Below are 15,127 nucleotides of genomic sequence, written 5' to 3'. Positions count from 1 at the left end.
CCCCAGCAAATCTCAGCAACAATAGATCCCACCCCAGCAAATCTCAGCAACAATAGATCCCACCCCAGCAAATCTCAGCAACAACAGATCCCACCCCAGCAAATCTCAGCAACAGCAGATCCCACCCCAGCAAATCTCAGCAACAACAGATCCCACCCCAGCAAATCTCAGCAACAATAGATCCCACCCCAGCAAATCTCAGCAACAATAGATCCCAACCCAGCAAATCTCAGCAACAACAGATCCCACCCCAGCAAATCTCAGCAACAATAGATAACAATCACCCCCCCCCCCCCGGATAACGATCACCCCCCCCGGATAACAATCACCCCCCCGGATAACAATCACGCCGATCACCCCCCGGATAACAATCACCCCCCCCCCCCGGATAACGATCACCCCCCGGATAACAATCACCCCCCGGATAACGATCACCCCCCGGATAACAATCACCCAACCAGAGACAAGGAATCGCTAGAAACTGGACCGGCTCAGGGGAGACACAATGATATAAATCCCGTCTGACACAGATCAGCCCCGTACTGCAACCTCTCACTAGACATGTGCACAGAAAATGTTTTCTTATTATTTTGTTCCGTATCGTTCCGTAGGTTAGTTTTTCGTAAGACGCCCGTTTTCCTGTTCGTACCCGTTCGTTTTTCGTACGACGTGATTTTTTCGTATTCCGATCGTTTCGTATTTTGGTTACCGTTTTATTTCCGTACATGCGGGATGGTTCGTTATTATGTTTAATTCATGTTCGTTACTCGTTAGACAATAATTTCCGTGAATTTTCGTCGTTTTGTACTTTCGTAAATATATTGCGGGATTCGCGGCACTTTCAACACGCGGCTCATCCATATTAACTATTGTTAAGCCCCATACACTTGGTCAGACTTTTTTAACAACAAACATAAAAACGATCGTTTTTCCGAACGTTCGTTCGTTTTTAAACTCCATCAGAAAACCATTTTTGGTGCAAATATCTAATAAATTAAAAAATTTTTATATATACATTGGAGTCTGGCCTTAAAAGTCCCATCTGGGGGTAATCGTTTTTCTTTCTTGTCGAAAACCATTTTTGGGTTCAAAAGTCTGGCCAACTGATCTCCCCTCAGACGATGAGATCTATAACAAAAACGAAAAAGTCAAAAGAACGAAAATGACATCTATAACAAAAGATTTGCATTCTGTATTTTGAAACCAAATTACGAACAGAACAAGGATTCAAACAAAATACAGAATGCAAATCTTTTGTTATAGATGTCATTTTCGTTCTTTTGCCGTTTTCGTTTTGTCGTATTTTCGTTGGATCGTTCGTATTTGCGGTTGTTCGTTATGCGGCTCATTCATACGAACGGGAACGCACATATCTACCTCTCACACTGCGGCCATCGAGACGCAACTTTCAGAAGTTCTCTTTGGAGAGAGTTGGGCTTTGCCGATCCGCAGCGCCCCGCGATCGATACAAATGAAATGAGATTTCTTACAAGTCATTTATTTGTTCAGCCGCCTTAATTCATCGCCGCAAACCGAGAATGCAAAGTTGTCGCAGGTTGTCAGAGAGCGGCGCCGAGTCACGTCCTCCGCTAATTCCATCAACAACATCAATCTAAATGTAAATGCCGATCTATCATCGTTATCCGGGGGGGGGGGGGGCGCCGATCAGACTCCGAGCGAAGAGCTCGTCCAATCCCGACACCGAGCCAAGAGCTCGCCCAATCCCGACACCGAGCCAAGAGCTCGTCCAATCCCGACACCGAGCAAAGAGCTCGCCCAATCCCGACACCGAGCCAAGAGCTCGCCCAATCCCGACACCGAGCCAAGAGCTCGCCCAATCCCGACACCGAGCCAAGAGCTCGTCCAATCCCGACACCGAGCCAAGAGCTCGCCCAATCCCGACACCGAGCCAAGAGCTCGTCCAATCCCGACACCGAGCCAAGAGCTTGTCCAATCCCGACACCGAGCCAAGAGCTCGTCCAATCCCGACACCGAGCAAAGAGCTCGTCCAATCCCCACACCGAGCCAAGAGCTCGCCCAATCCCGACACCGAGCCAAGAGCTCGTCCAATCCCGACACCGAGCCAAGAGCTCGCCCAATCCCGACACCGAGCCAAGAGCTCGTCCAATCCCGACACCGAGCAAAGAGCTCGTCCAATCCCGACACCGAGCAAAGAGCTCGTCCAATCCCGACACCGAGCCAAGAGCTTGTCCAATCCCGACTCCGAGCCAAGAGCTCGTCCAATCCCGACACCGAGCAAAGAGCTCGTCCAATCCCGACACCGAGCCAAGAGCTCATCCAATCCCGACACCGAGCCAAGAGCTCGTCCAATCCCGACACCGAGCGAGGAACTCGTCCAATCCCGACACCGAGCAAAGAGCTCGTCCAATCCCGACACCGAGCCAAGAGCTCGTCCAATCCCGACACCGAGCCAAGAGCTCGTCCAATCCCGACACCGAGCCAAGAGCTCGTCCAATCCCGACACCGAGCCAAGAGCTCGTCCAATCCCGACTCCGAGCCAAGAGCTCGTCCAATCCCGACTCCGAGCCAAGAGCTCGTCCAATCCCGACACCGAGCAAAGAGCTCGTCCAATCCCGACACCGAGCCAAGAGCTCATCCAATCCCGACACCGAGCCAAGAGCTCGTCCAATCCCGACACCGAGCGAGGAACTCGTCCAATCCCGACACCGAGCGAGGAACTCGTCCAATCCCGACACCGAGCAAAGAGCTCGTCCAATCCCGACACCGAGCCAAGAGCTCGTCCAATCCCGACACCGAGCCAAGAGCTCGTCCAATCCCGACACCGAGCCAAGAGCTCGTCCAATCCCGACACCGAGCCAAGAGCTCGTCCAATCCCGACTCCGAGCCAAGAGCTCGTCCAATCCCGACAACGAGCCAAGAGCTCGCCCAATCCCGACACCGAGCGAGGAACTCGTCCAATCCCGAGACCGAGCGAGGAACTCGTCCAATCCCGAGACCGAGCGAGGAACTCGTCCAATCCCGACACCGAGCGAAGACCTCGTCCAATCCCGACACCGAGTGAAGACCTCGTCCAATCCCGACACCGAGCGAAGAGCTCGTCCAATCCCGACACCGAGCCAAGAGCTCGTCCAATCCCGACACCGAGCCAAGAGCTCGTCCAATCCCGAGACCGAGCCAAGAGCTCGTCCAATCCCGAGACCGAGCCAAGAGCTCGCCCAATCCCGACACCGAGCCAAGAGCTCGTCCAATCCAGACACCGAGCCAAGAGCTCGTCCAATCCCGGCACCGAGCCAAGAAATCGTCCAATCCCGGCACCGAGCCAAGACCTCGTCCAATCCCGACACCGAGCCAAGAGCTCGTCCAATCCCGGCACCGAGCCAAGAGCTCGTCCAATCCCGGCACCGAGCCAAGAAATCGTCCAATCCCGGCACCGAGCCAAGACCTCGTCCAATCCCGGCACCGAGCGAGGAACTCGTCCAATCCCGACACCGAGCGAGGAACTCGTCCAATCCCGACTCCGAGCCAAGAGCTTGTCCAATCCCGACACCGAGCCAAGAGCTCGTCCAATCCCGACTCCGAGCGAAGAGCTCGTCCAATCCCGACACCGAGCGAAGAGCTCGTCCAATCCCGACACCGAGCCAAGAGCTTGTCCAATCCCGACACCGAGCAAAGAGCTCGTCCAATCCCGACACCGAGCCAAGAGCTCGTCTAATCCCGACACCGAGCCAAGAGCTCGTCCAATCCCGACACCGAGCAAAGAGCTCGTCCAATCCCGACACCGAGCAAAGAGCTCGTCCAATCCCGACACCGAGCGAGGAACTCGTCCAATCCCGACACCGAGCAAAGAGCTCGTCCAATCCCGACACCGAGCGAGGAACTCGTCCAATCCCGACACCGAGCCAAGAGCTCGTCCAATCCCGACCCGACACCGAGCCAAGAGCTCGTCCAATCCCGACACCGAGCGAGGAACTCGTCCAATCCCGACACCGAGCCAAGAGCTCGTCCAATCCCGACCCGACACCGAGCCAAGAGCTCGTCCAATCCCGACACCGAGCGAGGAACTCGTCCAATCCCGACACCGAGCCAAGAGCTCGTCCAATCCCGACCCGACACCGAGCCAAGAGCTCGTCCAATCCCGACACCGAGCGAGGAACTCGTCCAATCCCGACACCGAGCGAGGAACTCGTCCAATCCCGACACCGAGCCAAGAGCTCGTCCAATCCCGACAGATAGAGGGATACAAAGTAACATTGTTTATAAACATTGATCAGACGGGAGAGAGAGAGATACAAAGTAACATTGTTTATAAACATTGATCAGACGGGAGAGAGAGATACAAAGTAACATTGTTTATAAACATTGATCAGACGGGAGATAGAGATACAAAGTAACATTGTTTATAAACATTGATCAGACAGGAGAGAGAGAGATACAAAGTAACATTGTTTATAAACATTGATCAGACGGGAGAGAGATACAAAGTAACATTGTTTATAAACATTGATCAGACGGGAGATAGAGATACAAAGTAACATTGTTTATAAACATTGATCAGACGGGAGATAGAGATACAAAGTAACATTGTTTATAAACATTGATCAGACAGGAGAGATAGAGATACAAAGTAACATTGTTTATAAACATTGATCAGACGGGAGAGAGAGAGATACAAAGTAACATTGTTTATAAACATTGCTCAGACAGGAGATAGAGAGATACAAAGTAACATTGTTTATAAACATTGATCAGACGGGAGATAGAGAGATACAAAGTAACATTGTTTATAAACATTGATCAGACGGGAGAGAGAGATACAAAGTAACATTGTTTATAAACATTGATCAGACGGGAGATAGAGATACAAAGTAACATTGTTTATAAACATTGATCAGACGGGAGAGAGATACAAAGTAACATTGTTTATAAACATTGATCAGACGGGAGATAGAGAGATACAAAGTAACATTGTTTATAAACATTGATCAGACGGGAGATAGAGAGATACAAAGTAACATTGTTTATAAACATTGATCAGACAGGAGAGAGAGAGATACAAAGTAACATTGTTTATAAACATTGATCAGACAGGAGATAGAGAGATACAAAGTAACATTGTTTATAAACATTGATCAGGCGGGAGATAGAGAGATACAAAGTAACATTGTTTATAAACATTGATCAGACAGGAGAGAGAGAGATACAAAGTAACATTGTTTATAAACATTGATCAGACAGGAGATAGAGATACAAAGTAACATTGTTTATAAACATTGATCAGACGGGAGATGGAGAGATACAAAGTAACATTGTTTATAAACATTGATCAGACAGGAGATAGAGAGATACAAAGTAACATTGTTTATAAACATTGATCAGACGGGAGAGAGAGAGATACAAAGTAACATTGTTTATAAACATTGATCAGACAGGAGATAGAGAGATACAAAGTAACATTGTTTATAAACATTGATCAGACAGGAGAGATAGAGAGATACAAAGTAACATTGTTTATAAACATTGATCAGACAGGAGAGAGAGAGATACAAAGTAACATTGTTTATAAACATTGATCAGACAGGAGAGAGAGAGATACAAAGTAACATTGTTTATAAACATTGATCAGACAGGAGATAGAGAGATACAAAGTAACATTGTTTATAAACATTGATCAGACGGGAGATAGAGAGATACAAAGTAACATTGTTTATAAACATTGATCAGACGGGAGATAGAGAGATACAAAGGAACATTGTTTATAAACATTGATCAGACGGGAGAGAGAGAGATACAAAGTAACATTGTTTATAAACATTGATCAGACGGGAGATAGAGAGATACAAAGTAACATTGTTTATAAACATTGATCAGACAGGAGATAGAGAGATACAAAGTAACATTGTTTATAAACATTGATCAGACAGGAGATAGAGAGATACAAAGTAACATTGTTTATAAACATTGATCAGACGGGAGAGAGATACAAAGTAACATTGTTTATAAACATTGATCAGACGGGAGAGAGATACAAAGTAACATTGTTTATAAACATTGATCAGTAATGATAACGTTATTGCAGAGTAAAGCGGTCCATAGAAGTAACAATTGCTCAGCTCTGGGGGGAGGGGGTATTTAGCTCTGCGGGGGGAGGGGGTATTTAGCTCTGCGGGGGGAGGGGGTATTTAGCCCGGTGGGGGGAGGGGGTATTTAGCCCGGTGGGGGGAGGGGGGAATCACCGATCAGACGAGGGATCTGATGACTGGACAAGTCCCGGATCCACTACAAATCTCCACCCAAAGACAGATATTTTCCAGCATGCCGGCTGATGTGTCCAGCAGAGATGGGGGTCCGGGTTGCGGCCAGACTCCGGACCCCTCATGGACATACCTTCTCCTCCCGGTCCACCTCCAGATCTGTCCCCAGACGGCCCCCGGGATGACAGTTGCGGGCGGAGCCGCTCTCACTGACGAGTGAAAGAGAATTCCCTGAAGGTAACAAAACAGGTTCCTCCGGGGGGGAGGGGTCAGGAATCCGGAGATCTCACCAATTACAGCATCTGAAATAAGAACTGTCTGTGTGGCACGTAACCAGCAGACTCCGCCCCCCACACAGGAAAACAACACAGCAGGTGAAGGTTTGAATCTGATTGGCTGCGATGGACAATATCGGAATGTTGGTGACCTGGAGGAGGATTGTAGATCAGGGTGGAGTCTGGAGGAGGATTGGAGATCAGGACCCCCCGTGGATATCTGGAGGGGAGATCTGGAGGGTAGTACAGGAAACACTCTCATAGGTCAATCAGGTAGAAAGCCAATGAGAAGCTGCCTTCCACCTGCCCCCCTACAGAGAGCTGGACTGATTGGTTGTTGGGGTGATACAATGACTGAGCGGCATCCAGCCAGTGAAAGAAAAAAAAAAGAGAAAGTTCCACCCAAAATCCGGAGCAAGAATCCCGATCCGATCCTGATCCTTACCCCGATCCGATCCCAATCCTGACCCTGACCCTGATCCGATCCCAATCCTGACCCCGATCCGATCCTGATCCGATCCCGATCCTGACCCCGATCCGATCCTGACCCTGATCCGATCCCAATCCCGATCCTGACCCTGATCCGATCCTGACCCTGATCCGATCCCAGTCCCGATCCTGACCCAGATCCGATCCCAATCCTGACCCTGATCCGATCCCAATCCTGACCCTGATCCTGACCCTGACCCCGATCCGATCCTGACCCGATCCCAATCCCGATCCGATCCCAATCCTGACCCTGATCCGATCCCAATCCTGACCCTGATCCGATCCCAATCTTGACCCTGATTCGATCCCAATCCCGATCCGATCCCAACCCTCATCCTGATCCAATCCCAATCCCGATCCCAGCACCGAGGAGTGATCATCAACCAAGAATGACGAATATCCCTGGAACGTTCTCCTCATTCCACATTCCTGTGTGCCGGGCGTGTCACCCGAAACCCGCCGCCTGCCAGGGCTACATTGTATACAGGTGAGACTTCCTGGAGATCGTTACATTGTATACAGGTGAGACTTCCTGGAGATCATTACATTGTATACAGGTGAGACTTCACACCGATCGCTACATTGTATACAGGTGAGACTTCCTGGAGATCGTTACATTGTATACAGGTGAGACTTCACACCGATCGCTACATTGTATACAGGTGAGACTTCCTGGAGATCGCTACATTGTATACAGGTGAGACTTCCCGGAGATCGTTACATTGTATACAGGTGAGACTTCCCGGAGATCGTTACATTGTGTACAGGTGAGACTTCCTGGAGATCGTTACATTGTATACAGGTGAGACTTCCTGGAGATCGTTACATTGTATACAGGTGAGACTTCCTGGAGATCGTTACATTGTATACAGGTGAGACTTCCTGGAGATCGCTACATTGTATACAGGTGAGACTTCCTGGAGATCGTTACATTGTATACAGGTGAGACTTCCTGGAGATCGTTACATTGTATACAGGTGAGACTTCCTGGAGATCGTTACATTGTATACAGGTGAGACTTCCCAGAGATCGTTACATTGTATACAGGTGAGACTTCCTGGAGATCGCTACATTGTATACAGGTGAGACTTCCTGGAGATCGTTACATTGTATACAGGTGAGACTTCCCAGAGATCGTTACATTGTATACAGGTGAGACTTCCTGGAGATCGCTACATTGTATACAGGTGAGACTTCCTGGAGATCGCTACATTGTATACAGGTGAGACTTCCTGGAGATCGTTACATTGTGTACAGTCTGAGTGTACGATCCATTTGTTTGATCTGAGTGTAAAATCCATGTGTAAGATCCAGATCTATAATACAAGTGTACACTTAGATTACAGGCACGGATCGTACAATCTTGGTGTATGATCCGAGTGTACGATCCGAGTGTACGATCCGAGTGTACGATCAGAGTGTACGATCAGAGTGTACGATCCGAGTGTACGATCAGAGTGTACGATCAGAGTGTACGATCAGAGTGTACGATCAGAGTGTACGATCAGAGTGTATGACTTGTGTGTACGATCCGAGTGTACGATCCGGGTGTACGATCCGAGTGTACGATCCGAGTGTACGATCCGAGTGTACGATCCGGGTGTACGATCCTAATGTACGATCCGAGTGTACGATCCGGGTGTACGATCCGAGTGTACGATCCGAGTGTACGATCCGAGTGTACGATCCGGGTGTACGATCCTAATGTACGATCCGAGTGTACGATCCGGGTGTACGATCCGAGTGTACGATCCGAGTGTACGATCCGAGTGTACGATCCGAGTGTACAACTTGTGTGTACGATCCGAGTACAATGGACTACGCGATTCTGGGGCCACGATGACCCTGCTACAGAAGAAACTCATCCCAGAGAGCAGCACACCAGAGACACCGTAGCCGTAAGAGTAGCGGGAGGCACCGTCTTCCAGCTGCCCGTTGCCCGGGTTCACCTGGATTGGGGGGTTGGTTCGGGACACGTGAATGTGGGGGTGATGAAGGATTTGCCAGCAGATGTACTACTGGGGAATGATTTGGCCCCCCTTGTTTCTGCGTACGCCCCGATGTGCCCCGCTGAAGCCCACACAGTGACTACCTGTGCCCAGACCCGCGTTGCTGGAACCAACTCGCTTGCTGCTGAGAACCGGGTAAGACTACCTTCCCCGACATGTACTGTAGATCCGGCACAATATCACAGTCTAAAATGGGAATGTGACAAGTTGGCCAGTGAGAAATCAGAGATGCAACGACACTATGTCATGTATTATGAGATGTCCCGTGGCTTGAACATTGAAATGCACAAACAGGCTGAAACTGTCAAAAGATTAAATGGGATTTGCATCCAGGTGGTGCCGTATCTGTCCCAAGAGCATCAGCAACAGGGAGCCATTGAGAGAGCAAAGCAAGTGACTGTTCCAGAATTGAATTCTATTATTCACCGTCACCATCAGCTACCGACCTGGTAAGCCAGATGGCAATGCTGATGGGTTATCCCGGCAAACAGACGTCATCCCGGCCTCCTAGTTCCGGACATCCCCAAGTTGACCCGAAAAGGATCCAGCCGGGTCTGCCGGAGTGTTCCACAAGGAGGGAGCCATGTAACGGGAGTCACTTTTGGGCACAGATTGAGTCAGGAGATGGAGTGGCAAGTGATCATAATTCATGTATTACATTTGGAACCAGAAGCACAGAGCTGTGTGTCTCGTGTCTGGGGGGGGATTCTTATGGGTCGTGTCCTGTCGGTTGGAGTGTCGAGAAGCTGTCTTGGATGGGATGGAAGGTCGTAAACGGTGGTGACCGTTACACAAGCCTACCGGGAATCGAGCTAAAAAGCTGTGAAGTAAACAGAACTACTCCAATTGGCCGTGGACAGACGTACACCAGGAGTGACGCGAGACGGCGCTGAGAACGCCACTGTTCATGTTTTATGCACTCGTTTTATTCATGGAAGCGAATTTACACCGCAACAAATACTCCCTACGTTTTAAATACTACGCTATTGGAGGCCCTCTTCTCTTGTTCCCTCTTGTTCCCGGATACGGAGTTCATATCGGTACTTATTATACAACTATATGATCCAAATGTCTACGATCCGAGTGTAGAATACTGGGTGTACGATCCAAATAAACAATCAAGGTGTACAATTCATGTGTACAATCCGAGTCTAGGACCCGAGTGTATGATCCGGGTGTAGGATCCGAGTGTAGGATCCGAGTGTAGGACCCCAGTGTATGATCCAGGTGTAGGACCCCAGTGTATGATCCGGGTGTAGGACCCCAGTGTATGATCCGGGTGTAGGACCCCAGTGTAGGACCCGAGTGTAGAATACTGGGTGTACGATCCAAATAAACAATCAAGGTGTACAATTCATGTGTACAATCCGAGTGTAGGATCCGAGTTTAGGACCCCAGTGTAGGACCCCAGTGTAGGACCCCAGTGTAGGACCCCAGTGTAGGACCCCAGTGTAGGACCAGAGTGTAGGACCCCAGTGTATGATCCGGGTGTATGATCCGAGTGTAGGACCCCAGTGTAGGACCCCAGTGTATGATCCGGGTGTAGGACCCCAGTGTATGATCCGGGTGTAGGACCCCAGTGTAGGACCCCAGTGTATGATCCGGGTGTAGGACCCCAGTGTAGGACCCCAGTGTAGGACCCGGGTGTAGGATCCGGGTGTAGGATCCGGGTGTAGGATCCGGGTGTAGGATCCGGGTGTAGGATCCGGGTGTAGGACCCCAGTGTAGGACCCCAGTGTATGATCCGGGTGTAGGACCCGAGTGTAGGACCCCAGTGTATGATCCGGGTGTATGATCCGGGTGTAGGACCCGAGTGTAGGATCCGAGTGTAGGACCCGAGTGTAGGACCCCAGTGTAGGACCAGAGTCTAGGACCAGAGTCTAGGACCAGAGTGTAGGACCCCAGTGTATGATCCGGGTGTATGATCCGAGTGTAGGACCCCAGTGTAGGACCCCAGTGTAGGACCCCAGTGTATGATCCGGGTGTATGATCCGGGTGTATGATCCGGGTGTAGGACCCCAGTGTAGGACCCGGGTGTAGGATCCGGGTGTAGGATCCGGGTGTAGGACCCCAGTGTAGGACCCCAGTGTAGGACCCCAGTGTATGATCCGGGTGTATGATCCGAGTGTAGGACCCGAGTGTAGGACCCGAGTGTAGGACCCGAGTGTAGGATCCGGGTGTAGGATCCGGGTGTAGGATCCGGGTGTAGGATCCGGGTGTAGGACCCCAGTGTAGGACCCCAGTGTATGATCCGGGTGTATGATCCGAGTGTAGGACCCCAGTGTATGATCCGGGTGTATGATCCGGGTGTAGGACCCGAGTGTAGGATCCGAGTGTAGGACCCCAGTGTAGGACCAGAGTCTAGGACCAGAGTCTAGGACCAGAGTCTAGGACCAGAGTGTAGGACCCCAGTGTATGATCCGGGTGTATGATCCGAGTGTATGATCCGAGTGTAGGACCCCAGTGTAGGACCCCAGTGTAGGACCCCAGTGTATGATCCGGGTGTATGATCCGGGTGTATGATCCGGGTGTATGATCCGGGTGTATGATCCGGGTGTATGATCCGGGTGTATGATCCGGGTGTAGGACCCCAGTGTAGGACCCGGGTGTAGGACCCGGGTGTAGGATCCGGGTGTAGGATCCGGGTGTAGGACCCCAGTGTAGGACCCCAGTGTAGGACCCCAGTGTATGATCCGGGTGTATGATCCGAGTGTAGGACCCCAGTGTATGATCCGGGTGTATGATCCGGGTGTAGGACCCGAGTGTAGGACCCGAGTGTAGGATCCGAGTGTAGGACCCGAGTGTAGGACCCCGGTGTATGATCCGGGTGTAGGACCCGAGTGTAGGACCCCGGTGTAGGATCCGGGTGTAGGATCCGGGTGTAGGACCCGGGTGTAGGACCCGGGTGTAGGACCCGACTGTAGGACCCGACTGTAGGACCCGAGTGTAGGACCCGAGTGTAGGACCCGAGTGTATGATCTGGGTGTATGATCCGAGTGTAGGGCCCGAGTGTAGGGCCCGAGTCTAGGACCAGAGTCTAGGACCAGAGTCTAGGACCAGAGTCTAGGACGTAAACGGTGCTGACCGTTACACAAGCCTACCGGGAATCGAGCTAAAAAGCCGTGAAGTAAACAGAACTACTCCAATTGGCTGTGGACAGACGTACACCAGGAGTGACGCGAGACGGCGCTGAGAACACCACTGTTCATGTTTTATGCACTCGTTTTATTCATGGAAGCGAATTTACACCGCAACAAATACTCCCTACGTTTTAAATACTACGCTATTGGAGGCCCTCTTCTCTTGTTCCCTCTTGTTCCCGGATACGGAGTTCATATCGGTACTTATTATACAACTATATGATCCAAATGTCTACGATCCGAGTGTAGAATACTGGGTGTACGATCCAAATAAACAATCAAGGTGTACAATTCATGTGTACAATCCGAGTCTAGGACCCGAGTGTAGGATCCGAGTGTAGGATCCGAGTGTAGGACCCCAGTGTATGATCCAGGTGTAGGACCCCAGTGTATGATCCGGGTGTAGGACCCCAGTGTATGATCCGGGTGTAGGACCCCAGTGTAGAATACTGGGTGTACGATCCAAATAAACAATCAAGGTGTACAATTCATGTGTACAATCCGAGTGTAGGACCCGAGTTTAGGACCCGAGTGTAGGACCCCAGTGTAGGACCCCAGTGTAGGACCCCAGTGTAGGACCCCAGTGTAGGACCCCAGTGTAGGACCAGAGTGTAGGACCCCAGTGTATGATCCGGGTGTATGATCCGAGTGTAGGACCCCAGTGTAGGACCCCAGTGTATGATCCGGGTGTAGGACCCCAGTGTAGGACCCCAGTGTAGGACCCGGGTGTAGGATCCGGGTGTAGGATCCGGGTGTAGGATCCGGGTGTAGGATCCGGGTGTAGGATCCGGGTGTAGGACCCCAGTGTATGATCCGGGTGTATGATCCGAGTGTAGGACCCCAGTGTATGATCCGGGTGTATGATCCGGGTGTAGGACCCGAGTGTAGGATCCGAGTGTAGGACCCGAGTGTAGGACCCCAGTGTAGGACCAGAGTCTAGGACCAGAGTCTAGGACCAGAGTGTAGGACCCCAGTGTATGATCCGGGTGTATGATCCGAGTGTAGGACCCCAGTGTAGGACCCCAGTGTATGATCCGGGTGTATGATCCGGGTGTATGATCCGGGTGTATGATCCGGGTGTAGGACCCCAGTGTAGGACCCGGGTGTAGGATCCGGGTGTAGGATCCGGGTGTAGGACCCCAGTGTAGGACCCCAGTGTAGGACCCCAGTGTATGATCCGGGTGTATGATCCGAGTGTAGGACCCCAGTGTATGATCCGGGTGTATGATCCGGGTGTAGGACCCGAGTGTAGGACCCGAGTGTAGGATCCGAGTGTAGGACCCGAGTGTAGGACCCCGGTGTATGATCCGGGTGTAGGACCCGAGTGTAGGACCCCGGTGTAGGATCCGGGTGTAGGATCCGGGTGTAGGACCCGGGTGTAGGACCCGGGTGTAGGACCCGACTGTAGGACCCGACTGTAGGACCCGAGTGTAGGACCCGAGTGTAGGACCCGAGTGTATGATCTGGGTGTATGATCCGAGTGTAGGGCCCGAGTGTAGGGCCCGAGTCTAGGACCAGAGTCTAGGACCAGAGTCTAGGACCAGAGTCTAGGACGTAAACGGTGCTGACCGTTACACAAGCCTACCGGGAATCGAGCTAAAAAGCCGTGAAGTAAACAGAACTACTCCAATTGGCCGTGGACAGACGTACACCAGGAGTGACGCGAGACGGCGCTGAGAACGCCACTGTTCATGTTTTATGCACTCGTTTTATTCATGGAAGCGAATTTACACCGCAACAAATACTCCCTACGTTTTAAATACTACGCTATTGGAGGCCCTCTTCTCTTGTTCCCTCTTGTTCCCGGATACGGAGTTCATATCGGTACTTATTATACAACTATATGATCCAAATGTCTACGATCCGAGTGTAGAATACTGGGTGTACGATCCAAATAAACAATCAAGGTGTACAATTCATGTGTACAATCCGAGTCTAGGACCCGAGTGTAGGATCCGAGTGTAGGATCCGAGTGTAGGACCCCAGTGTATGATCCAGGTGTAGGACCCCAGTGTATGATCCGGGTGTAGGACCCCAGTGTATGATCCGGGTGTAGGACCCCAGTGTAGAATACTGGGTGTACGATCCAAATAAACAATCAAGGTGTACAATTCATGTGTACAATCCGAGTGTAGGACCCGAGTTTAGGACCCGAGTGTAGGACCCCAGTGTAGGACCCCAGTGTAGGACCCCAGTGTAGGACCCCAGTGTAGGACCCCAGTGTAGGACCAGAGTGTAGGACCAGAGTGTAGGACCCCAGTGTATGATCCGGGTGTATGATCCGAGTGTAGGACCCCAGTGTAGGACCCCAGTGTATGATCCGGGTGTAGGACCCCAGTGTAGGACCCCAGTGTAGGACCCGGGTGTAGGATCCGGGTGTAGGATCCGGGTGTAGGATCCGGGTGTAGGACCCCAGTGTAGGACCCCAGTGTATGATCCGGGTGTATGATCCGAGTGTAGGACCCCAGTGTATGATCCGGGTGTATGATCCGGGTGTAGGACCCGAGTGTAGGATCCGAGTGTAGGACCCGAGTGTAGGACCCCAGTGTAGGACCAGAGTCTAGGACCAGAGTCTAGGACCAGAGTGTAGGACCCCAGTGTATGATCCGGGTGTATGATCCGAGTGTAGGACCCCAGTGTAGGACCCCAGTGTAGGACCCCAGTGTATGATCCGGGTGTATGATCCGGGTGTATGATCCGGGTGTAGGACCCCGGTGTAGGATCCGGGTGTAGGATCCGGGTGTAGGATCCGGGTGTAGGACCCTAGTGTAGGACCCCAGTGTAGGACCCCAGTGTATGATCCGGGTGTATGATCCGAGTGTAGGACCCCAGTGTATGATCCGGGTGTATGATCCGGGTGTAGGACCCGAGTGTAGGACCCGAGTGTAGGATCCGGGTGTAGGACCCGAGTGTAGGACCAGAGTCTAGGACCAGAGTCTAGGACCAGAGTCTAGGACCAGAGTCTAGGACCAGAGTGTAGG

General features: G+C 51.3%; 1 protein-coding gene across 5 annotated transcripts in view; it reads right to left on the bottom strand.

Annotated features, from left to right (window-relative positions):
* PLEKHA7 (pleckstrin homology domain containing A7) overlaps positions 1–15,127 on the bottom strand; it is a gene marked incomplete at its 3' end in the record, with an annotated part of 94,216 nt that overhangs the window by 73,920 nt on the left and 5,169 nt on the right. Inside the window, 1 exon segment of one of the 5 annotated variants that reach the window (XM_040334489.1) lies at positions 6,367–6,891. In XM_040334489.1, coding sequence (XP_040190423.1) covers positions 6,367–6,770 — 404 coding nt within the window. 5 annotated transcript variants of the gene reach the window in all.

The sequence above is a fragment of the Rana temporaria genome (genome assembly GCF_905171775.1).
Source record: "Rana temporaria chromosome 11 unlocalized genomic scaffold, aRanTem1.1 chr11x, whole genome shotgun sequence".
Taxonomy (NCBI): domain Eukaryota; kingdom Metazoa; phylum Chordata; class Amphibia; order Anura; family Ranidae; genus Rana; species Rana temporaria.
Note: the sequence above shows the minus strand (reverse complement) of the source record. Positions and strands in the feature narration are given on the sequence as shown.